The sequence below is a fragment of the Sorex araneus genome, chromosome X (genome assembly GCF_027595985.1).
Source record: "Sorex araneus isolate mSorAra2 chromosome X, mSorAra2.pri, whole genome shotgun sequence".
NCBI lineage: Eukaryota > Metazoa > Chordata > Mammalia > Eulipotyphla > Soricidae > Sorex > Sorex araneus.
Window position 1 is genome coordinate 78,572,034 of NC_073313.1, and position 25,332 is coordinate 78,597,365.

The 25,332-nt window shown below is 44.5% G+C and overlaps 1 protein-coding gene across 1 annotated transcript in view; it reads right to left on the reverse strand.

The window, feature by feature from the left end:
* Positions 1 to 464: 464 nt before the first annotated feature.
* The window catches only part of HTATSF1 (HIV-1 Tat specific factor 1), a 33,299-nt gene continuing 8,431 nt past the window's right edge, over positions 465 to 25,332 (reverse strand). The window contains exons 6-10 of the mRNA XM_004606656.2: positions 23,732 to 23,895; positions 19,825 to 19,924; positions 6,447 to 6,536; positions 4,020 to 4,157; positions 465 to 3,084 (exon numbers count right to left, since the gene is read on the reverse strand). Of these exons, the coding sequence (XP_004606713.2) occupies positions 1,978 to 3,084; positions 4,020 to 4,157; positions 6,447 to 6,536; positions 19,825 to 19,924; positions 23,732 to 23,895 (1,599 nt within the window). The 3' untranslated portion in view covers positions 465 to 1,977. The remainder of the gene's footprint in view (positions 3,085 to 4,019; positions 4,158 to 6,446; positions 6,537 to 19,824; positions 19,925 to 23,731; positions 23,896 to 25,332) is intronic.

Genomic DNA, 25,332 nt, shown 5'->3' on the forward strand with positions numbered 1-25,332 from the left:
GTCTAAAAATTACAACACTCTACCTACTGTACTCTCTCTCTGGCCCCCTTTGACCAAACAGAAAACAGCCCAAATTGCTCCCGAGAATACCACTGCCCCTCTGAATTGTTCCAGCAGCCCCCAGGGAGCACAATCCCCCACTCGGAGCAACATCGATCCCTGAGCTGACTTATGTTGTAATTCTGCATTCCAACCTTTGTGTAGGGAAGACACAGCATTTTTCACTTAGAAAACCAAATTCTCCAATAAATACTGTTCAAATGCTTCTAGTTTGTCTTCAAAGGGAATACTATTTTGCTTTACATTTTTTTCTATATTTTCTTTATGTCCTTTAACACTGATAATTGGTAAAAGTCTGAAGATTTAAAATATTTCAGATGTCAATTAAAAAATTCTCAGAAAACTAGTTTAAAGAATAAGAACTCACCCCTAAAACAGTATAATGATTACAATTACAGACGGTATAATGAAAAACAATCAATGGTTTATTTTATCACTTTTACATTATGAGAATAACTTCATTACACAAAGTTCAACTCGTTAATACATCAACACTGAATTTAGAAAGAAAAACCAATACAGACCCCAGATTTTACTGGAACTACAGAACCAAACACAGTACTAGACATATTTCTAGAACAGAAACTGAAAAAACAAATTTGAAAACATTTTTGGGCCACACCCAGCCAGCAGTACTCAGGGGTCACTCCTTGATGGTGCTTAGTGGGTACTGAATGCGGGTTGGTTGCATGTAAGGTAAGCACCCTACCTGCTTTACTTTTTATCTCTCTGGCCCCCAAACTGAAAACTTTTAAGTCTGCGTGAAAAAAGGAATTCTGAAACTCCAGGGTGTTCACAAGTTGTGTATACGCAAAGTTGAGTACTATATGCAAACATTTTTCTGGGGCATGGTGCTTTTACTTAAGAAATCCCCAAATTCACAGTATGATCTGAATCACCTCCGTATTTTAATGGAGGCTGTGGATGTCTGGAAGTTCACTTCTGCACATAAAGGGTCAATTTCCTTGTTTTAAAAATTTTTAGTTTTTTTTTCTTTTGTACATATATATAAATATATATATATTTTGGAGGGAGCAGCTGGGGGATGCTCTGGGGTTACTCCTGGCTCTTCACTAAGGAATCACTCCTGGTGGTGCTCAGGAAACCATCTGGGATGTCAGGGATCGAATCTGGATCAGCTGTGTGCACGGCAAGCACCCAGTCTTCTCTACTATTGCTCTGGCCCCTCGAGAATCATTTTTTTCCATGAAAAAGAGGTAGAAAAAAATCCCTGCAAGGATCCTACAAAGAAAGATTCTGAAGTGATATTTATTTCTTAATTAAAAATTATTTTTCGTTTTGGGGCCACGTCTGGCAATGCTCAGGGCTTCTGGCTCTGTGCTTAGAGGACCATAGGTGGTGCCAGGGATTTAAACAGGGTCAGAAGTGAGCAGGGAAAATGCCTTACCTCCTGAACTGTCTTTCTGTCCCGTATTTAATTTTACTAAGATGTTGTGATTTAGAAAGGGACGTGAGAGTTATAATAATCTGGAAGCAAAGAGACTCCTGGGGGATTTTTTTAAGTGCTTAGAAATAACAAACATTAGTATGAATAGAGCAACAAGAGCAATTTAAAATGCAATTTAACTCAAGGCCAATGTTTGGTTTCTGCATATTCACAACTTGTTTTAATTTCTGACTATCACAGATGTCAATCAAAGCTTTAAAAATATTACTCTGCATGCACTTAGCAACTCTGACAAAGAACAAGTATCCAGTTTATCTGCATTGTTATAACTATGAAGTTGAACTCAACAGCCACGGAACGTTATGTTTAAAATCATTAAGTACAGGTAATGAAGAAAACATCAACACACTAATCTCATGGCATCCTACCACTATGCACATGTTCGTGTGACACTACTGGTGATTACCCTGACACGTGGGCAAAGTGGAGAGAACAGCACATTTAAAGGGTTACATATTGTGGCCTTCAGTGGCATCGTTGTCATCTTCTTCATTGAAACTGAGGACAAAGCTGCTGCCTGAGGAGAGGGGTCCCTCTTCCTGAACGCTCTTCTTACTACCCCGACACATGGTCCCCCATTCGCCAGAATCTTCCAACAACTTAACAATGGAATTCTGGTCATCCAACGACTTGTCATCTCTGAACAACCCATCTTTTTCTTCTGGTGCGTTCTCTTCCTTTTTGTCTGATTCTTCCAACAGCTTCTCACTTGCATCTTCTTCCTCCTGCTCATCTGTATTTTCTTTGTCTTCCTTTTCATCCAACAATTTCTTGTAGATCTCTTCCTGTTCCTCCTCTTCCTTTTCTTCTGACTCGTCGTCAGACTCCCTCGCAGAGCCTTCTTTGTTTAAGGCTTTTCTAGAGTTGACATCACCTAATTCAGGTCTTTCTCCTCCCCCTTTCTGGAGAACGGTTTCCTGAAACTCGCGGTCGAACTCATCCTCATCAAACTCTTTTCTGACACTATTCTCTTCAGATTGTTTGTCAGTGCCATCTGGGAACTGCTTTCCAAAGCCCTTTCCCGAGTCTTCTCCAGACTCCTTGTTGGGGCCACCTTCTTTGGATCTCTGTTGAAGATTTTTCTCTACATGATCATGCTTAAGTCTCTTCTTGGGTTCTCTTTCAGGGCCATTTTTCTTAGCCTCTTTTTTAGTGTTATCCTCGTCGAACACATTTTTGGCACTGCCTTCTCCAGATTCTCCTTCCAGGTAGCCTTCTCGCTTCCTCTTGAGGCAGCTATCGTCAGCTTTGCTTTGGGGGCCACCTTCCTTAGCATCTTTCCCGGAGGTACCTTCTTCTAATTTGCCCCCATCTTCTGCTGTCTCGAACTTCTTTTCATCAATGGGTTCCTCAAATGCCATTTCTGGTGTACCTTCTGGAACATTCACTTTAGACATGGTAGAGCACTCGGAAATGTGCCGTGCTCTGGAAGGACCGGCGTTCTCTGGAACACTGATGGAATTTGTACGCTGAAGACCTTTGTTGGCCTCAGAAGAATTAAGGAAAGCCTCCCATCCTTTCAGCCTTTCCTCCCGTTCTCTGGAGGTCTCTTCCACCTGTGTGTGAATGGACACTGTCATTAAAATCATTTTTGGGAAAAGTGGACAATAATATCCCAACAAAAGCATCCTGAGATTTTCTTAGGAATCTCTTTTTGGTGGTACTGGCACCAAACTCAGGGCCTTACGTGTGTAAGACAGGTGCTCTGCCTAAGTCATATCCCTGGCCCAAGGTATCTCTTTTTCTGGGCTTTTGGGTCACATTCAGGTGGTCAGAGCTTATTCCTGTATCTGCACTCGGTGATCAATCCTGGTGGGGTTTGGGGGAACCATATAGGTGTTGGGAATCAAAGTCAGGTGAGCCATATGCAAGTCAAGCACCCTACCCACTGGACTATCACTCTGGCCCCAAGATATCTCTTCTTATGGGACCAAAGCAATCCCTTATCTTCATTTTTCAAAACACTGATGTATTAGCACACGTTAAAACTACATGTATTGCATCAGCTAACCATAAATGAGATAACCTAAATGGAGGCCAAATACATTACCACAGAAAGTTTTTGTTAATTATAAAGTTCGAATTTGAGCGCTTGACTTTGCTACATAGCATGGAAGAGCACTGGATCAGTCAATATGTTTTTTCTAACTATTTTGAGCAAACCTAGAACTTTCAGAAGTATAAATGGAAAGACTGAAACATTTGCTTTCTATCCTCTGAATGTATAGAGTAATACAAAAATGTTGCTAAACTAGAAATATTTAAAGCACACCCAATGCTTATCTGAAGGGTTCCAGGATAGGTATTTGTTCATAAAAGAACAACCTGACAATTCCTATCTATCTGATAATGTTTTTGGGCCACATCCAGCCATGCTCAGGGCTGACTCCTAGTGGGTTTGGGAGACTATCTGGGGTACTGGGGATAGAACCCAGGCAAGCGGCATGCAAGGCAAAGGCCCTACTACTACATTCTCTCTCCAGCCCCTTACCTGGTAATCTGTAGTTCCATCCCATGCTTCGGCAGTGATCTGACGGCCACCAAACCACCTTCCATTAAGGGTCTGAATACAGTAATCAGCTTCCTCTGGTTCTCGAAAGGACACAGAGGCCACACCATCGGGGTGTCTCTACCAAGGCACAGAAGAAACGGGTAAATAGCAACTCTCTATCATGAAGGATCGTGCAGATGGAATCAGATCACATGAGTTTAGAGAACCCAATCAATAAATGGTGTCTTTTTGGATCTGTTGTTTTCAGAAGCGAAAAAATGTGAAGGGGTATACACATTCTTTTTTCCCTTTTTGGGGGGCCATACCTGACAGTGTTCAGGGTTTACACCTGGCTCTGCATTTAGGGATCACTCCTGGCATACTTGGGGGACCATACTGGGGTGCTGGGGATCAAACTTGCGCTGGCTGTGTGTGAGTCAAATACCCATGGTACTACTGCTCCTGTCACACAGAATCCTTTTTGGGCTACACCCAGAGATATTCAGAGGCTACTCCGGCTCTGCACTCAGTAATTACCCCTGGTGGTGCTTGGGGGACCATTATGGGGTGCCAGAGACTGAACCAGCTTTGGCTGCATGCTAGGCAAATGCCCTACCCGCTGTACTTTCTCTCTAGCCCCCACACAGAATTCTTTTTTTTTTGGCTTTTTGGGTCATACCGGGCGATGCACAGGGGTACTCCTGGCTCTGCACTCAGGAATTACTCCTGGCAGTGCTCGGGGGACCATATGGGATGCCGAAAATTGAACCTGGGTCAGCTCGTGCAAGGCAAATGCCCTACCTGCTGTACTATTGCTCCCAGCACCCCCCACAGAATTCTTTGTCAGTCTTCACATATGCAGAAGTGGGGGGCCAGGCAGACAGTACAGAGTGTAGGGCGCTTGCCTTGCACTAAGCTGATTTGAGTCTGATCCCTGGCACCATATGGTCCCCTGAGCCTAGCAGGAGTGATTCCTGAGCACAGAGCTAGGAGCAACCAGTGAACACAGCTGCAGGTGGCTCCAAATCGTCTCTCCAAAAATATGGAGGAAGAATTCACAAAGAGGAGAAAAAATGGGCAAACAGAGAGCCATAAAGTCTCAGACATTTTTCCTGTACTATTCTCCACCTGACCACTTCCTCTTTTAGAGTTCTCATATTTATCTGGACTAGCACCTCTTTTCAGGAACAGCAACAAAAACCTCCCTGCAAATCTTCCTTATTTTATTTTAGTCTTAATGGTGTTATAGTTTTTAAAACTGTGATAAACACGCAATTTGCCATGTTCTGTTCATCTGACACTGTAGTCATTGATGTATTTCGGGGGACTTGGGAGAACAGCTTCACCCAGTGGTGCTCAGGGGCTCTCAGGAGTGAGGCCTGGCTGTGCACGCTAGGGAGGCACTGGGTGGTACTGGGACCCACACCAGGGGCAGCCCAAGTGGCTGCATGCAAGGCCTTCCCACCTGTACTACCTCTCCAGTCCAATGTTAAAGCTTCTAGCCATCAAAAACAAGGTACCTCGTGGATCCTCAAGTATGTGACTGCATTGCAATCACAGCAGAAGTAGAATTCTGTTCGTATTAATTACTGTCTCCTCGACGCCGCCCCAGCCCTTTACTTGCTATTTCCCCTCTAAAGACCAAGTGCCTCTTGAGAGGGATCCCAGGGACCAGGGATTCCAAGGACTGTTCATTTTGCACCTTTTTTGGATTCTGGGCCCCCCCTGGCAGGCTCAGGGGCCATGTCCTGTGCTGGGGATCAAACCTAGGTCAGTGGCATGCAAGGCCCAGGGCCCTACCTGCTGAACAATGGCTCCAGTCCTCTCCTTCCTTTTTAATGCTGAGGGCCATCTTAGTGTGTGGACGGACCTGACCCTGTTTTCTATCGTCCTGTAAAGGACATCCAGATACCTGGGATGTGACCGTTTGGCTGCTGGGGTCTCAGCCGCCCCTGCATCAGGACACGGTCTCCTTGGCCAGCAACGTGCCCCTCAGCGTGCACAACCCAGTCGTGGCCACGGCCCCCACATGTGCCATTTACTGTGCTCCAAGCAAAGGAACCTACAGTGAGTAGCACTGAAATCTATCTTCCTTAAACAAAGCACGCCCCCAATTACACCCGAGGCTACTAGGGGGTCACCTAGATCGTTCGCTAAACCCCACATGGGGCAGGTGTGGAGAGGCATTGCATATCACCTACTTGGAGAAATACAGCTCTAGCATAATGATGGACAGTTAAGGAAATCTATGTCTAGTACCGCCTGAACTTGGAATTTACATTCATGTATTTAAGGCAAATAGAGGACTAACATTAGCAAACGGAACTGTGGTACAAACACAGCCATCTAATATTTGGGGACAGATCAATCACTGGCTCTAACTTCTTCAAGAGACAGAGAAATAACTGATCTCAGTCTGGAACTTACATCGAAGAGCAGGAGCTTCCGAATTTGACCAAACTTAGAACACTCTACACGAAGGTCTTCTCTGATCTCATTCAGTACCAACGGGTCATCCTGTAAAAATACACAGTATTAGGCCAGGTTTGCCCCGCTTCTGAATCCTGAGGCTCAAATGTCAGTCCTGTTACTCGGACAAATCCACAAATCCACCCTCCCCTAAACAAAGTTTCACTTAAGTTACTTAAGATTTCTTGGCAGCCTAGAAAGCATTTCTTTCAAAAGAAGTCAGACACAAGTGAAGTCACTTTGCCACAGCTCTGCTACGGCTATAGGCCCGCCCTGCTTCCAGAGGGAGGGAATGGAGTAATACATTACAGTCCAGGAGACAAGCGACCGTATGGTGCCAATGGAGAGGGAAGGGAACTGGGAACGGAAATTCCAAATAACAGTAGGTGGAAGGAGAGGAGGAATCCCGTAAGTGGGAGACTACTAATGAGAGAGAAACAGAGACAGAGAGACAGGGGGAGACAGAGAGATGAAGAGAGAGAGAGAATCTCCCTTGTGTTTAAATCTCCTTTGTGGTTATCAGATTTTGAGAAATGTAATGGAGACAGAGAGCGCTCCCTTTCACTGAGTAAAGTGTTTCTAAAATTTTCCTTTGTGCTTGCAAGATCCCATTTGAACCCACAGGGTAAACCTCCTTGGGAAAGCGGCTGTTTTTGTCTCCTCGCACTCTGAAATAGACCCATACAAATAAAGTATTATTAAGCATACAATAAGACACACTCTTAGCAGCTGTGTTCTTGCAACTGCAGGTCTATTCCAAACACTCAAGCAGTTTAACCGAGGCTTCCACTTAACACCCAAGGGAGTTCAGATTGCCTGCGGGGAATTAACAAATATTCTCCACGTCCGAGGTCTGGCTCAATAAAAAGTTACATGATCAACTGAATTTCAAGTACCCACAAATATTTGTGAGACCTTAACTCCAAATTTCTACTGAAGTCGATTTCTACTTTGTAGGGCATATTTAAATTCATTGATCCCACGGGTTTTCCACTTTTCTTACAGATTAAAGAGAATCTACCAAAAATTACTTCTGGCTCACTCAAGGGCTGATGCATGTGCTTCAATGCCTGGGGCTCAATCCCCCACACCGTCTGGTCCCAGCCACGGGGCACCCCAGCACTGAGCTGGAAGGAGCCTCCATGCTGGCTTTGGGCTGTGCTAGATGTGGCCCCCAAACCAAAACTAAACCACCCAAACACAAAATCCCATTTGGAGAAAATCACCGCAATCAAATTTAACGTCATAAAATAGGAAATCCTACAAATCTGAAGCTTAAAAGGTAGTGAGGCAGGATTCATGGTTTACTGAGTTTTGGGCACCTCCCAGAATACAAAATGGACTTTTACATTCTGGAAATGAAAGCTTTGTCGGCACTTGGTCACCTGCTCCTAATGCCTTTATGTTATCCAACAAAGCAAATCAGAATTATATTAAAAAAAAAAAACAACAAGCAAATGTTGTTTCAAAATACTTGAAACAAAAATTCTACATTGAAAGGTGATCCCTGGGCTGGATTGATAGCACAGCGGGTAGGGCGTTTGCCTTGGATGAGGCCGACCTGGGTTCGATTCCCAGCATCCAATATGGTCCCCCGAGTACCGAGAGGAGTAATTCCTGAGTGCAGAGCCAGGAGTAACCCCTGTGCATCGCTGGGTGTGACCCAAAAAGCAAAAAAAAAAAAAAAGAAAGAAAGAAAGAAAGGTAATCCCACGGAGGAGAGCATTCCTCTATTTCTGCATCTAAGCCTTTGTGGTTTCCTTATAAAGATAGCATATCTTAGCCTGAGTCTCCCCAGATCTCTATTATTATTATTATTGTTGTTGTTGTTATTATTATGCTACCTGTGGCGTAGTCAATATGCCGAAAACAGTACAACAAGTCTCATAATGGAGATCTTACTGGTGCCCGCTCGAGCAAATCGATGAGCAATGGGATGACAGTGATTTTTAATGTGGAAGTACTGCTATTTATTCAGCCACTGATGAAGCTGACTGAAGCGGGCATTTTAATCTGTGGTTGCCTGGAAACCTAATGGAGCTTCACAGTTCAATAGCACCTTGAAGCTTAAAGATGACACTTTCCTCCTCGATGAAAATCCTGAAACTATGTTAAAACACGGATATTTGTTCTAAGGACAAAACTTCTCAAGGAACAGGCTTGACACTCAATCAGACGGATGCAGTGAAACCTGCGGTCCATGTCCAAAGCGTCTGTCCAGGGTTCGGCTTTCTCCTAACGCTCGAAAGCACATTTTGGATTTCTTTCTGATCTAAATTAACACTGCCCCAGACAGTGGCCACAAAGCAGATATAGCTGTTAGGCACCTTCGATGTACCGAGTTCACATGGACTTACGTTGGAGGTGTGAATGACACACTAAATTGAAGATGTAGTAGTGAAGGGGAAAATAAAAGCTGATTATGACTCTGTTTGGGGTGGGGGTGTCACTCCCTGCGGTACTCAAGAGCTACTCCTGGCAACGCTCTACAGAACACATGGTACCAAGGATCAACCTTGGGCCCCTCCTGTATGACTCAGACTGTTGAACTATTCCTCTGGCCCCATCATTAATATTTTTATGTTACACGTTGAAAGGATAAGTTTGTATTTATTGGACTAAATAAAATTCATAATTAATTTTCCATTTCATGCTATATTGTTTTTGTGGTTCCTAGAAAAACTTCAGACATCTGGGAAAATTGAAGACACATTTGGCTCACATTCTATTTCGACTGGACAGCACTAGAATGTGCAGTGAGAAATCTACAGCTGGGGGGCTACAGTGACCATACAGTGGGTAGGGCACTTGCCTTGCATGCAGCCCACCCTGGTCTGCTTGCTGGCACCACTCCTGAGGCCCCATTAAACCAAAGAACAACAAAAAGAGATCGACACTTACGTTTTTGTTGTTGTTATTGGTTTTTTGTTTTGAATTTGGGTCACATCTGAGGTGCTCAGGGGTTATTCCTGGCTCTGTGCTCAGGAGTGCCCCCTGGTGGTGCTCAGGGAATCAGACGCAAGCCAGAGATTAAACCAGGGTTCAGTCCAAATGGCGAAATACAAGGCAAGTGCCTTACCTCCAATACTATCTCTCTAGTCCTTGTACCTGGGTTTTAAAATTTTTGGTGGAGTTTTTTTTTTGGTCTTCAGGCTACACCGGGCTTATTTACTCCTGCTCAGGGATCACTACTGGCAGGGCTGGAAGGGCCCTATGAGGTGCCAGGGATAGAACCCAGGTCAGCTGTATGCCTGACAAGGAAACAATTCACAGTACTATTTCTCTAGCCCTGGTAAAATCATTTAAAAATTGAGATATTAGTTTACATGTCTGTGTATGTTTTAGGGGTACCATTTTTTGCCTTTTTAAAATCAAAGTTACCAGACCACAACAAGAACCACAGGACTGATACCCCTTCTCCACAGTCCTCTAGGTGGTGTTTCATTTTTTAATTAGGAATCTACATGCATGAAACACTGGCCCTGAAAAATATCCACTGGAGGGCCAGGAGACAGGACCCAGAGATAAAGTGCGGTACGCAGCAGGTATAAAGTTGCAAGGTCACAATCCCTAGCAGCACCCCACATGTACATGCAATATGGGTTAGGTCCCAGCACTGCAAGTGTGCAAGCACGCCACACAAGATGGTGCAAACTCTTGCTCTTGTAACAAAGACCACAGCTGGAGGGAATTTGTAGGAATCAAGGTAGAATAAATGTGGCTTTTGGAGGAAAATTATTTGTTAAGCTAGGAAACACTAAGTCTGCCCAGGAGAATCACGGCAGCACTGTCATCCCGCTGTTCATCAATATGCTTGAGCGAACACCAGTAATGTCTCCATTTGTCCCAGCGCTGAGATTTTAGCACCCTCTCCTTACTCATCTTTCCCAATGATTGGAGGCTCTTTCATGGGTCGAGGGAATGAGAGCTGTTATTGTTACTGTATTTGGCATATCGAATACGCCATGAGGAGCTTGCCAGGCTCTTCCGTGCAGGAGGGATACTCTAGGTAGCCTTGTGGGCTCTCCAATAGGGAACGAAAAAATGTATATCAGAGAATACAAGCAAGTATGTTAAAACCAAACACATGTGTGCCCAGGAGAATAGCTATACTCAAATTAGGTGCTTCTATTACCAAAGCAGAAGGCAGAGAACTAAAACCAAAACAAAAATAAAAACAAAAACAGATGTGATTACACCAAAAGACCTCTGCCTGTCAAATCTTCTGAAACTTGAAGTTTCCCTTTATATTAACTTTAAGCATTTAGGAGTATGAAAATAGATGAAGGAATTTCTTCTACAAAAACTAATATATTGGGCTCAAGTGGTAGTAGAGCAGGTAGGGTATTTGCCTTGCATGTGGCCGACCTGCATCCCATATGGTTCCCTAGCACTGCCAGGAGTAATTCCTGAGTGCAGAGCCAGGAGTAACCACTGAGCATTGCTGGGTGTGACCCAAAAAGCAAAAAAAAAAAACCCTTATAGATCACTACACAGAAGGATTAACTTGTAGTAACATCCTAGTAATCTCTCTTTTTGTTTTTGTTTTTGCTTCTTGGGTCACACCTGGTGATGCACAAGGGTTAGTTCTGGCTCATGCAGTCAGGAACTACTGCTGGTGGTGCTGGGGGATCATATGGGATACTGGGAATTGAACCTGGGTCAGCTGCGTGCAAGACAAACACCCTACCCGCTGTGCCCCCTAGTAATCTCTCTTAAAAGGACTCAATGTCTCCATGGTGAGATAAAACAACTTACACTAATTTTCTTCTTCTTCTTCTTTTTTTTTTTGCTTTTTGGGTCACACCTGGCAATGCACAGGGGTCATTCCTGGCTCATGCACTTAGGAATTACCCCTGGCGGTGCTCAGGGGACCATATGGGATGCTGGGATTCGAACCCGGGTCAGCCGCGTGCAAGGCAAACGCCCTACCGGCTGTGCTATCACTCCAGCCCCCACTAATTTTCTTCTAAGAAAATATTCTTTGATCATTCCACTAGCAATATATTGGTAACAAACAATATGAAATAAATTATTGTGGGCCTGCTACCGGGGCAGGTTGAGAGAAGGTGGGGGAAATTGTAGACAATGGTGGAGGGAAGATGAGAGATTGACACTGGATTACTGAACGCCTGTAACAAATCAGCATGAACAGCTTTGTAAACCAGTGTTTATTTAAAGTGTACGGGGAGAAATATTTTTACATATGTAGGCCTTACCCTTACCCTTACCCATGCAAACTCCAAAATATACTGCACAGAACATTTAAAAAAGTTTACTAGTGACAGGTAAGACATGATTATTACCATAATGAGATCTAAGTACAAAATAAAATTGAATGCAATATATTTTAGATTTCAGAGTTGAAAGCCTACTACTTATCTAAACGAGAACAGGCATTTGTTATACTGTATTAAATGCTTTTAATTTCTTTATTTACATAGGTGAAAGGGCTGGAGCGATAGCACAGCGGTTGGCTTTCGCCTTTCACACAGCCAACCCGTGTTCGATTCCTCCGCCCCTCTCAGATAGCCCGGCAAGCTACCGAGTATGGAGCCCGCACGGCAGAGCCTGGCAAGCTACCCGTGCATACTGTAAAAACAGTAACAATAAGTCTCTCAATGAGAGATGTTACTGGTGCCCGCTTGAACAAATCGATGAGCAACGGGATGACAGTGACAGTGACATAGGTGAAAATCATATAACAATCGCAAATTGGCTTTTACTGATTTATATTCTGAGCATTCTATTTGCCATTTCTTTAAGTTTCGTTGAAGCAAGCAATATAAACTAAATTTGATATGCAACCTAAGGGTTGGGTGTTGGGAGGGGCTTGCCTGGCATGCAGCTGGGAGGGAAACTGGGGACACTGGTGGAGGGAAGGTCACACTGCGGGTATTACAATACTAACTGCCTGACAGAGGGGGTGGGTGCGAACCCTCCCTGCCCCAAGGAACCTAACCCCAGCAGCCAAACACCTCCAGAACTCAACCACCACCATGCTCAAGGGCACTCCCTTCATGCTCGGAATGAGCCTTATGCATGACTGAATATATTCTTGGACCCTTCCTACTCAAGAGACCAGAGTCTCTTGCCCGCAAGCCTGGCTGTCTTTCCCGAGGCCCCTCAGAGGGGATGGGCTCCAGCTTCCCTCCCCACCCCGAGCAGAGCTCCCGGCGGCCGAAGACCACTGGAAACTAGCTACAGCCATGCTTGAGGCCCCTCTCCACACTTTCGGACAGGCCTCACGCATGAAGGTACCGGCAGAGGAACCCAGGTGTGTGTAATTTCATCAACGGTCAGCACCCAGAGACTTAAAAGCAAGCTCCCAGAATCGTGTAGCCGCTTTGCGACCACGCGATATCTTGTAGCCTACTTCTCCCTCTGGAAGAAACTGGCAAGCTTCTGAGAGTTTCCTGCCCACACTGGACAGCCTTGCAAGCTTCCCATGGTGCATTCATATGCTAAATCCAGTAACAAGCTGGATCTCATTCCCCTGACCCTGAAAGAGCCTCCAGTGCGACATCGTTGAGAGGGCCGCGCCGAGAGAGAGACTTCTAAGATCTCAGGGAAAGGACAAATGGAGAGGTTACTGAGCCCGCTTGAGAAATCAATGATTAACGGGGATTTCGTGATTCCTACCCATTCTCCATAAGTACCACACTACATTTGATGGGGCTCAGATAGTAGGCAACAAATCATAGCACTGCACTATAGCAAGGTCGTCCCGTTGTTCATCGATTTGCTCGAGCGGGCACCAGTAACATCTCCATTGTGAGACTTGCTGTTACTGTTTTTGGCATATAGAATACGCCACGGGTAGCTTGCCGGGCTCTGCTGTGTGGGCGGGATACTCTCAGTAGCTTGCTGGGCTCTCCGAGAGGGATGGAGGAATCAAACCTGGGTCAGCCGTGTGCAAGGCAAACGTCCTACCCACTATGGTATTGCTCCAGTCCAGGCAACAAATCATAGAGGGAAATATGTATATGCATATACACATATTCTCATATATATATATATCACATCACTCAATCTTTAACAACATGTTAGTGATATCCTAAAGAATGCCTTAATGGCCCCTGCCAAAATAGAACAATCTTCACACTGTTTCCTATATGAATACTTTTTTGTAAGCATTTCCAGCGGTTCTTCATAACAGACAATACAAAATGTATTCTTTTGGTTATGCTTTAGTACAGAGATCGGGGCTTGAGATGGAAACATTCCAAATTTGGTGGTGGGATTGGTGTTTGAATATTAAATGTAATCAAATATTGTGATCTACCTTATAAAATAAATTTTTTTTAAAAAAAAAGAATACTAACTGCCTGAAACAACTATAATATGAACAAATTTATAAATCATGGAGTTTAATAAAATACACTAATAGAAGGGTCTGTAGCGACAGTACAACAGATGGGGCACTTGACTTGCAAGCAGTTAACTCAGGTCTGATCCCTGTCACCCCACATGGTCCCCCAAGCCTTCCAGGAGTCATGTCTGAGCACTGAGTCAAGAGTAAGCCGTGAGCAACACCAGGTGTTGCCCCAAACAAACAAAAGGCAAAATGGGAAAAAAAAAACCCAAAGCTAATAGGTCAGCTAATGAAAAAAAAAAAAACAACAACTAAAAATAGTTATTGATAAGGGTGATAACGTGATGAATTGTTGGGAGATTTTATTTGTCCCTGGAAGACTAGATATCATGACTCATCTATAAACTCCTTTCCAAACCCCACCTGGCATGAACAAACATTAACTTCTAAAAGCAATTAAACGGCAAGTGTCCATGTGCATTATTCAAACACAGTTCTTTATCTATCTCTGCAAGCTGAAAGCAGCTAGTAGAGTTCAAGATTTAAACCTAAAGGATTCTAAAGCATAAGAGACATCAAACATTAGAAACAGGGGCTAGAGTGACAGTACAGCGGGTAGAGCGTTTGCCTTGCACGCAGCCATCCTGGGTTCGATTCCCAGCATCACATATGGCCACCTGAGCACTGCCAGGAGTAATTCCTGAGTGCAGAGCCAGGAGTAACAACCCCTGAGCATCACCAGTGTGAACCTCCCCCCAAAAAAGGAAAGAAAAAAACCATTCCTTTCCGAGGGCCACAAATCAAGCACAGACTCCGTGGCTGCACATCAGGGTTTCTTGGGGTGAAGCTCAACTGACCATTCTTAAGCCTTCTCCAGGGGGGCTGAAATACCACTAGGGCCGGAGCCAAGGCACAGCGGGTAGGGGCTCACCTGGAATGCAGCTGATCTGGGTTCAATCCCCAGCACCCCATATGGTGCCCTGAGCCCCGCCAGGAGTGATTTCTGAGCACAGAGCCAGGAGTTACCCCTGAGTATGGACAACGGGGGGCTAGTCCCTTCCCCCTAAATGCTCTTTGCTTCACAGATGATCTATTTTTCTCAAGGTATTCTAAAAAATTGGAAAGGGCTGGGGGAAAGTATGGTGAGCAGGGTGGGTAGGGCGTTTGCCTTGCACTGGGCTGACCCAGGTTTGATCCCCGGCATCCCATACAGTTCATTGAGCACTGACAGGAGTTAATTCCTGAGTAACCTTCAGTAACCCCTGAGCACTGCCTGGTGTGACCCTAAAAGCCAAAAAAAAAAAAAAGAAAACTATACACCAATATCCCTGATGCATATAAATGAAAAAGTTGATCAATAAAATCTTAGTGAGTCGAATTCAACATTATGTTAAAAAAGAAAGCATTATCATGGAGCTTGAGAGACCACACAGAGGGAGAGCTAGGTAGGCCGCTTGCTTTGCACATTGCTGACCAGGATCCAATCCCTGGCACCCCATAGGGTCCCCTGGGTGCCACCAGGATTGATCCATGAGTACAAACCAAGGAATAAGCCCTGAGGACTGCTGGATCTGGCAAAAAAACAAAAGAAAAAAAAAGTACATCACGACCAGCTAGGGTTTAGTCCAGCTAATGAGTCACAATATATGTAAGTCATATCTTGATGATTTAAGATCTGCCAATCAATCTATATGAAAACATGCACCACACTGACAAAAGATAAAGATTAATAGACATAGACAAAATTAGAAAAAAATTCAGCATCCATTTAAGACAACAACTCTAGATAAAAGGAACACGTCTCAGTGCAGCAAAGGCCATACACAATAAACTTACTGCTAACATCATCTTCAGTGGCAAAAACCTGAAACAGGTTCGGGAAAACCCTAACAGCAGGCTTAAGATAAGGCACTCTCACCATTATTCAACGTGGGATTGGGAAACCGATCCAGGACAACAGGATAAGGAAAGAACATAAAGGAGAATCTGTAAAAGAATCACTATTTGCCAATGGCATGCTAATATCTAGAGAAAACCCTAAAGATTCCACTAAAAATGAGAAACAACAGACTAATATGATGGAGTGGCTGGCTAAAAATTCTATATACAAAAAATTATTTTATTTGTGTATGTGAACAACAGAAGGAAAGAAATTCCATATACAATTTCATCCAAGACTCGAAAGCCCACTTTTTTTTTCTTTTTTGGTCACACCCAGCAATGCTCCAACCCAGGTTCTATCCCCAGCATTCTGCCAAGAGGGATCCCTGAGCCCTGGGCCAGGAGAAAGCTCCAAGCAGTGCCAAGTGTGACCCAAAAGCAAGTACACAAAACCAAATGAAAAATGAAATAAAATAAGCATTCCACTCATAGCATTCCACAAATGCAATATAAATCCTATCAAATTCCAAGGGCATCCTTTCAGGAAATCAAGTATTCTTAAAAATCATGTGAAGGGACCTGAAGCAATAGCACAGCGGGAATGTAGGGAGTTTGCCTTGCACACGACTGACTCAGGTTTGATTCCCAGCATCCCATATGGTCCTTCAAGCACCATTAAGAGTAATTCCTGAGTACATGAGCCAGGAGTAACCCCTGTGCATTGCCAGGTGTGACACAAAAAAAGAAAAAAAAAGAAGAGACTGAGGAATAGTTAACCAAATGCCATTAAAAAAATGTGGAACCTGGGGCTGGAGCAATAGCACAGCGGGAATGTAGGGAGTTTGCCTTGCACACGACTGACTCAGGTTTGATTCCCAGCATCCCATATGGTCCTTCAAGCACCATTAAGAGTAATTCCTGAGTACACGAGCCAGGAGTAACCCCTGTGCATCGCCGGTTGTGACCCAAAAACGAAAAAAAAAAAAGAAAGAAAAAAAATGTGGAACCACACACACACACACACACACACACATACACACACGCACACACACACACACATACACACACACGCACACACACACACACACAGAACTCAAATATCCAAAACAATTCTGAGCAATTCCAGATGGGAGGAGCATTATATCCCCAACTTTATACTATACTATAAAACCATGGTGATCAGGGACTCAAGGATGGTGAGTGGCAGAAGCACCTGCCTTGCGAGCACCAAGGCCACAAGCGGCTCCCTGATGCCACCCATCTGCTCCCAGCATCGGCCAGGAAGCTGGGACCCTAAGCACTGCAATGGAGCATGCAGCAGCCCCTTGCCTCCCCACAGTGAACATGGCACCTCAAAGCTCTGTGAGTGATGTCTCCTACCCTCACGAGCATGCATGCATGCACCTGCCCAGCAGCCCAGCCTTGTGAGCACTGCTGCTAGAGGCGTGAGCCGCAGCCACGGCAGCAACGAAAGGGAAAGCTCTAGGAGTCTCGACAGCGGGTGGCCCCAAGACCAGTGGACATTCCATCCAGTGGAAGAGAACTGATGCCTCAAGTCTCAGGATGGGAGGAAGGAGTGAACCAAGGCACAAGCAGGTAGGGCAGTGAGTCTCCACAAACGGTGCTGGGAAACCTGGCTGGCCACGAGGGACAGGAGGAGAACGGCCCACCGTCTCGCACGATGCACAGCAACTCAAAACCGGAAAGGTGCCGTGTTAGGCCCCGAACTGCAAACTGTAAGGAGGTACACCGAGGAGAAACACTGTATAATCCTGGCTTTGGTGGGACTTCAGGGATTAGACTCCAGTAGCCAGGAAAAGTGAGTCGCCACCTTAATGGGAAAATAGTCTCTGAACACAGAAGGGAGGCCTGAGAACAGAAGCAATGGGGCTGGGGAGATAGTAAAGTGGGTAAAAGCATTCCCTTGCACGTGTTTGACTTGGATCGATCCCAAGCATTCTACATGGTCCCCCAAGCCCCGCCGGAAGTGATCCCTGAGCACAGAGCATGAAGTAAGCCCTGAGTGGATCACTCAAAGTGCTGGAACACATGCTTTCCATGTAGGAAGCCAGGGCTTCAGCTAAGCACTGCTAAGCACAGACAGGTATGGCTCCAAAAGACACCTAGTGACTGGGACACTAAATTTGCACACCACACATCTGACAGAGAACTAATATCCACAATCTATAAAGTACCCAACAACGAAAACATCAAAAATGTAGAGAAAACAGATACCAGATGGCCAAGAGGCACAAGGAAAATACTAAGTGACCATTGAGAATGGACCACTAAGTGAATGACTTAGAAGGGACCACTAAGTGAATGATGCTTGGAGGGCTTGCTCGGGATGGGAGATGCACGCTGAAAATAGACTATAGACCAAACATGTTGGCCACTTACTAACTGCATTGCAAATCATAACACCCAAAAGGAGAGAGAGTAAAAGGGGATTTGTCTGCCACTGAGGCACGTGGGGGGGATGAGGTAGGGGTGGCAGAAGAGATACTGGGAACATTGGTGGTGGAAAATGTGTACTGATGGAGGGATGGGTACTCCATCATTGTATGACTGAAACGTAATCATGAATGTTTGTAAGTTTGTAACTGCACATTATGGTGATTCATTAAAAACATATGCTCACTGCTGTTAATTATCAGATAACTGCAAATGACAGGTACTTCTCTCTCTCTCTCCTCTCTCCCTCTTTCTCTCTCTTTCTCCCTCCTTCCACCCCCCACCCCACCTTTGGGTGCCATAGTTTGCCATACAGGTACTTAAAGGTTATCAAGCGTATACCTTTACCTACTTTCAGCACTCATCCTGAGTGATCATTTCAAACTAATATTGTCACAGTGTTCCCTTATCTACCCTAACTACCCTCCATTTCTACACACACAAACATCTAACCATGGGTCAGTCCTCCTGACCTTATGGCATTTTGAATACAGCCAATCTGAGCTTGATGGCCAGAACCACATAGGGAGCCCTGAGTATCACCAGGAGTGATCCCTGTTGTAAGCCCTTGAGCATCGCACGGGTGTGCCCAAACCATTCCTGACTGCCCCCTCCCCCTAAAATACAGATGTGAGGTATATGAAGAATGGAAAACTACTTAGCTACAAGAAAGATGAAATCTCCCCTACTACTACAACATGAATGAACTGGCAGGTGAGCTAAGCAAAGAGCAAAAGGGAAGGACAAACATCAGTGATCTCACCCGTTAAGTGGCAAATAAAGAAATGAATCAAGGAGACAGACAAAAATTGATTGCAGACAAACTGTAGACACATATCACAAAATATAGGCTATGGAGGTGGTACAGGTCAGAGATGAGAGAAGGAGCAATGAACTACAGTGGAGAGATAAGGTTAGTGGCTAACAGTATATGGGGAAACGCAAACACTTCTCGTCTTGTAACAGAATGCAATCTCAATGAAAAATGAAAAAGTCACCATTTGACTCATTTAAAAGCTACAAAAATTCACAGAAGAAACAAAATGGGTAAGACTGCATAAACCAATGCATAAATCACAGGCCCTCTGACAGAGACGAATATTCCTTCATTCCTTAAATCCCTTAAGTAGCTTTGCTTCCTCTGGTTGCTTTTATTTGCTGCTCTATAAAGTACTCAATTAGCAAGCAACTCTAGAGCTTTATAAAAACTAGGTCCTCAAAACCAATCACTACTATGGAGCAAGATATCAGAAGCCGCATCTTATTAAGCAGGGTTTTTTAATTAAGGAGCACACCTTTGGCACCAGAGAGCAAATTTTAGTTAGAAGTGTAAAACTGGTATGCTGCACTAAAATTGGCCCATGTTTGTTTACTAAAGTGCATTCAAAACTCCAAGAAGGCTCCCATAGAACTTTTAGTAGTTATATTCCAATGATCTGCCATAGAAATAGCATCCCTTTGAGGGGACAGAATGTCTATCAGTTCTCCCTGAGATATGGTTAAAAAAAAGGGTTAAACATGGAATGAGCTGAAACTACCATTTTTGCGTCCACTTACCAACCTTAACCAGGACATGAAAGTGTAAGGCATGACATAAGAGATGAGATAGGGCATGCTTTGGATGAAAGAGAGGAAGCATCATTTCAGAGAAAATATTGCTATCACTATTAGGACAATCACTCCTACCTCAAAATCCGTAGGATGAAACATATTTTTGATGATGACAACTCGCTCGTGGCGCATACGGGATGGCCCAGTTCTTCTCTCAGGTCTCCAATCCAACTGCCTAGTGCAATAAAGCAGTAACAAGAAATTGATTTTTATTTTCTACTTGCTGAAGAGAGCACAAAAGAAATAAGCAGGTGATAGATGGATCAAGCATCTGAAAGCACCCGGAATAGGAATATTTCTAGAATTGGCCCATTACAAATACTCCAATGAAACTTATAAAAAATTGCTAACTAACATTTCTGATTATTTAGGAAGTTCTAATTTGAGGGCAATTAAACCCTGGTATGTTTAAATGGTATTGGATATTTTCCATTTTATGATAGCACTGAAGCGCTGTCGTCCCATTGTTCAATTTGCTCGAATGGGCACCAGTAACATCTCCATTGTGAGACTTATTGTTACTGTTTTTGGCATATCAAATATGCCACGGATAGCTTGCCAGGCTCTGCCATGCGGGTGGGATACTCTTGGTAGCTTGCTGGGCTCTCCGAGAGGGACGGAGGAATCGAACCTGGGTCAGCTGCGTGCAAAGCAAATACCCTACCTGCTGTGCTATCGCTCCAGTCCAGTATTTTATGATCATAAGAAAAAAAAGTGTCAAATTGGTATATGTTGTGGGGTCACAGAGATAGTACAGCAGGTAAGGCTCTTGCCTTACACATGGCCACAACTTGGGTTTGATCCCCAGCACCCTGTACGGTCCCCCGAACATAGCCAGGACTGACCTCTGAGTGCAGAGCCAGGAGTAAGCTCACAGCACAGCTGGGTGTAGCCAAAATCCAAGCCCCCACCCTCAAACCACAATACCCCAACAAACTGGTACATGTAAAACTATACTGCTGCAATATTAAATTTTACTCATGTTGCTCATATAATTTGTGTTTTGGTTTTTGAGCCGTATCCAGCAGTGTTAAGGGATCACGCCAGGTGAGGCTTGGGGGAACCATATGGGCTGCTGGGGATCAAACCTGGGTCTGACTTACACACAGCAAGAGTCTGTGTCTGGGCCTGCCTTATGCACCCATAGTACCCTTGGCCATAAAATTTGTATCTGGGGGCTGGAACAATAGCACAGCGGGTAGGGCATTTGCCTTGCACGCGGCCGACCCGGGTTCCATTTCCAGCATCCCATATAGTCCCCTGAGCAAGGCCAGGAGTAATTCCTGAGTGCATGAGCCAGGAGTAACCCCTGTGCATTGCTGGGTCACTGTCACTGTCATCCCATTGCTCATCAATCTGCTCGAGCGGGCACCAGTAACGTCTCCATGTGAGATGTGTTGTTACTATTTCGGGCATATGGAATATGCCATGGGAAGCCTGCCAGGCTCTGCCGTGTGTGCGGGCAAGATACTCTCGGTAGCTTGCCGGGCTCTCTGAGAAGGGCGGAGGAATCAAACCCGGATCGGCTGGTGCAAGGCAAACGCCCTACCGCCCTACCTGTTGTGCTATCGCTCCAGCGCTGAGTGTGACCCAAAAAGCAAAAATATATATATATATATATATATATATATCTGTTTTACCTATTTTTGTAAAAACCATAGGACACCACAACCAAATACTTTTATGATCATTTTATCACTTAAGCATATGTAAAAGTGCCATTAGAAATCATGCCAGCAAAAATTCTTTGGGGGGGGGGCGGAGTTGAGTGATAGTACAGCAGGTAGTGCAATTTGCCTTGAATGCAGCTGACCCAGGTTCGATCTCCAGCACCCAATATGGTCCCCTAAGCCTGCCAGAAGTAAGCCCTGAACACCACTGGGTGTGCCCCTGCCCCACCACAAACTAAACGATAGAAGTTACCACAAAAGTATTTAAAAATTTCTTAAAATGAGTCTGTTTCAGAAAGAAAACCAAACACATAATAGAAACTTAATGACATGGGTACTTACAAATACATAGGAAATATGTTAAGTTTAATTTCTAATTTCTACTAACAAACCCATATATAAAAATCAAAATTCATAGTATAGTTTATTTCAATGCACATCAAAAATGAAATCAGGGTTGGTGTGATAACATGTAAGGCAGGATATATGTGGCACCCATATTGTCCCCCAATCATGCCAGGAGTATTTCTTGAACACAGAGCCAGGAGTGTTCCCTGAACACCATTGGATATGGCACCCCCAAAACCACACCAAACAAAAATGAACTCAAGGGGGGAGTAATAGATCAAAGGGCTGGACATGCAGGAATATGAAGTTCAATTCCCGGCACGGCATGGTCCAAGGAGCAGCCCTTGAATATTACTGGATACGATGCCAACACAAAACAAAACTGTCATTGTCATCCCGTTACACATTGATTTGCTCAAATGGGCACCAGTAATGTCTCCATTGTGAGACTTATTGTTACTGTTTTTGGCATATTGACTATGCCATGGGTAGCTTGCCAGGCTCTGCCTTGTGGGTAGGATACTCCCGGTAGCTTGCCGGGCTCTCCGAGAGGGGCTGAGGAATCGAACCCAGGTCGGCCGCCTGCAAGGCAAATGCCCTACCCACTGTACTATCGCTCCAGCCCAACAAAACAAAAACCAAAAAAAGGGAAACTCAGTTGTTTACAAAATGAAAAATACATTCTGGTAAACAAATCTAAAAGATCTAAGTCAGGTGGTTGGCCATTCCCTAACAGATGGCTCTGATCTTGCCTATATCCCATTATGTTACAAATGAACATCACAGAAAACATCACAACCAAATCATTCAGTTACTGCAGTTCACCAAAGACTCCTCATGTCATAGGAAATGCTTTTAAAAAGAATCTGTAGAGGTGCCGGAGTGTTAGTACAGTGGGTAAGGCACTTTCCTTGCACACAGCCAACCCAGGTTCAATCTCCGGTGCCCCATATTGTCCCCTGATCCTGGCCAGGAGCGATCCCTGAACCCAGAGTAAGAGTAAGTCCCGAGCTGCAGGGTATGACCACCCCCCAACAAACAAACAAAAGAATTTGTGGATACAGAACAGAGTTAACAATTTTGTGGGGAGATGGAGGCAAGGCACATTTTTCACAGGGTGACACTGCAGCGGAGGGTGTAGTGTTTGGTTGTTGTATGCATGGAACCCTATCCCTGACAATACTGCAAATCCTGGTATTTACAATTTTATTTTTATTTATTTATTTATTTTTTTTTTGCTTTTTGGGTCACATCTGGCAATGCACAGCGGTTATTCCTGGCTCTGCACTCAGGAATCACCCCTGGCGATGCTCAGAGGACCATATGGGATGCTGGGAATCGAACCCGGGTTGGCCGCGTGCAAGGCAAACTCCCTACCCGCTGTGCTATCACTCCAGTCCCCGGTATTTACAATTTTAAATTTCTAGAAATACGAATAAAAATAGAACAAAGTTACACAGTCTTCAGTTCTTTTTCCTGCTCAAAAGCACGAAGGCTCATCCCCTTTGGGACTTACAGAAGCTTTAGCCTGAATGACACTGTAGCAGCCTGAAAAGGCTGGACTCCCTCAGGAAATGAGAAATTTCAGCAGGAACAAAATGCCATGATAAGACTCAAGAAAGACAAACACAATACTCAATTCCTCTCCCTTTGACAGCCCTAGCAAAGGACTCTTAGGTGCATAGAAAACCCGAAGCTGGAGATGTTGGAAAAGAAAACTTTAAAACTAATATTGCCAAAGCAAGCACCTTGCATTTCAATTCTAAAATCATCTGCATACCAACTGGGGGGGTCATTAAAAAATAATTATTCTCCCTTCTCTCTCAAATTTCCTAAGACTGTGACTGCTTTAAAAAAAACTGTAGACATAGCTGATAGGGGGGGTGTCTAAGTCATTATTATCAAGACCACACTCTTGGGATGTTTACAGAAAATCTAAGAAAAGGGGGAGGGAAACCACAAACTTTTGCTGCAGAGACAGTTTCTTCTTATAGTCTTTGCATTTCTTCTTCTTCTTTGAGGCATCATATGTCCCCTTCAGTTGAAACTTAGCCACTTCCACATGTAACCGGTAGCCACGAATTTCATCTTCATCCAACAGTTTCAAAGCGAGTTCCACAGATTCCCTCTTTATAAGGGCAAACAAGGTAGAGTTAGGGATTTACACAATGAAACTTGAGGAATTCTTTTTTCCCAAAAGAATGATGACCGTACCCAAAGATGTAAATACTACTACCTAATCTGGGATCAAGAACTAGAGAATGTGTATCAAGAAATTTCTTTGCATGTGCAAACCAGAAATGCTAACGTTACTGTAACCACGTTAGGTAAACTACAATTGAAAAAAATGAAAAAAAAGGGGAAAAAGCTCTTGCATTCAGAACATGGATGCCCCCAACCATGGGAAGCCGGGCCCATAATTCAAGCTACCCAAGCCCTGATTTCTTCATGTATCAAAAGGGAAGCCATTGCCTTCACCATGGGTCCTTGATAAATGAAACATTTATCAAGGAAAGTGACTGGCCTATGGCCAGTGGCCAATAAATTAAATCACCATAAGAAATTGGATGCAGGGGCTGGAGAGATAGCACAGCGGGTAGGGCATCAGCCTTGCACGCGGCTGACCCGGGTTCAAATCCCAGCATCCCATATGGTCCCCTGAGCACAGCCAGGGGTAATTCCTGAGTGCAGAGCCAGGAGTAACCCCTGTGCATCGCTGGGTGTGACCCAAAAAGCAAAAAAAAAAAAGAAAGAAATTGGATGCAATAAGTGGATCAACATGGAGAGTATCATGCTAAGTGAAATGAGTCAAAAAGAGAGGGACAGGCATAAAAGGACTGCAGTCATTTGTGGAATATTAAGTAACATAATAGGAGACTAACACCTAAGGACAGTTAAATAAGGGTCAGGAGGACTGCCTCACGGCTTGATAGCTGATCTCACGCGCTGGGGGGAAAGGTAGCTGGGATGGAGAGAGGAACACTAAATAAATGATGGTTGGAGGGATCGCTCGGGATAGCAGATATATGATGAACGTAGACTATGGACCAACATGATGGCTGCTTGTTTCCTGTACTGCAAACCACAACACCCGAAGGGACAGAGAGAGTGAGAGGGACTGTGCCTGCCACAGAGGCAGGAGGTGGGAAGGGTTGGGGGTGGGGGGAGGGATACTGGGAACATTGTGGGTGGGGAAGGGGCGCTGGTGTAGGGGTGGGTACTGAACACTGTTTGACTAAAATGCAATCATGAAAGTCTCTAAGTCTGTAAATATATCTCACAATGATTCATTAAAATAAAAAATTTTTAAAAATTGGATGCAACGGGAGGGTCTCATGCTGCGTGAAGTCAGCCAGGAGAGGGCAGGCACAGAGTAATCTCTCTCATAAAGAGGCAGAGTTAGGGAGCAAAAAGTGGCCAAAGGCAATAGAACTGGTCTACGGAACTGAGCCGACAGCAGGGAGACAGGCGTTAGTAATTGGGTTGGGCCGAGGGCCCTGAGACAATGGTGGAGGGAGTGATCACTCATGGGGAGGGGAGGGCATTGAAGCGTTGTATGCAAGGA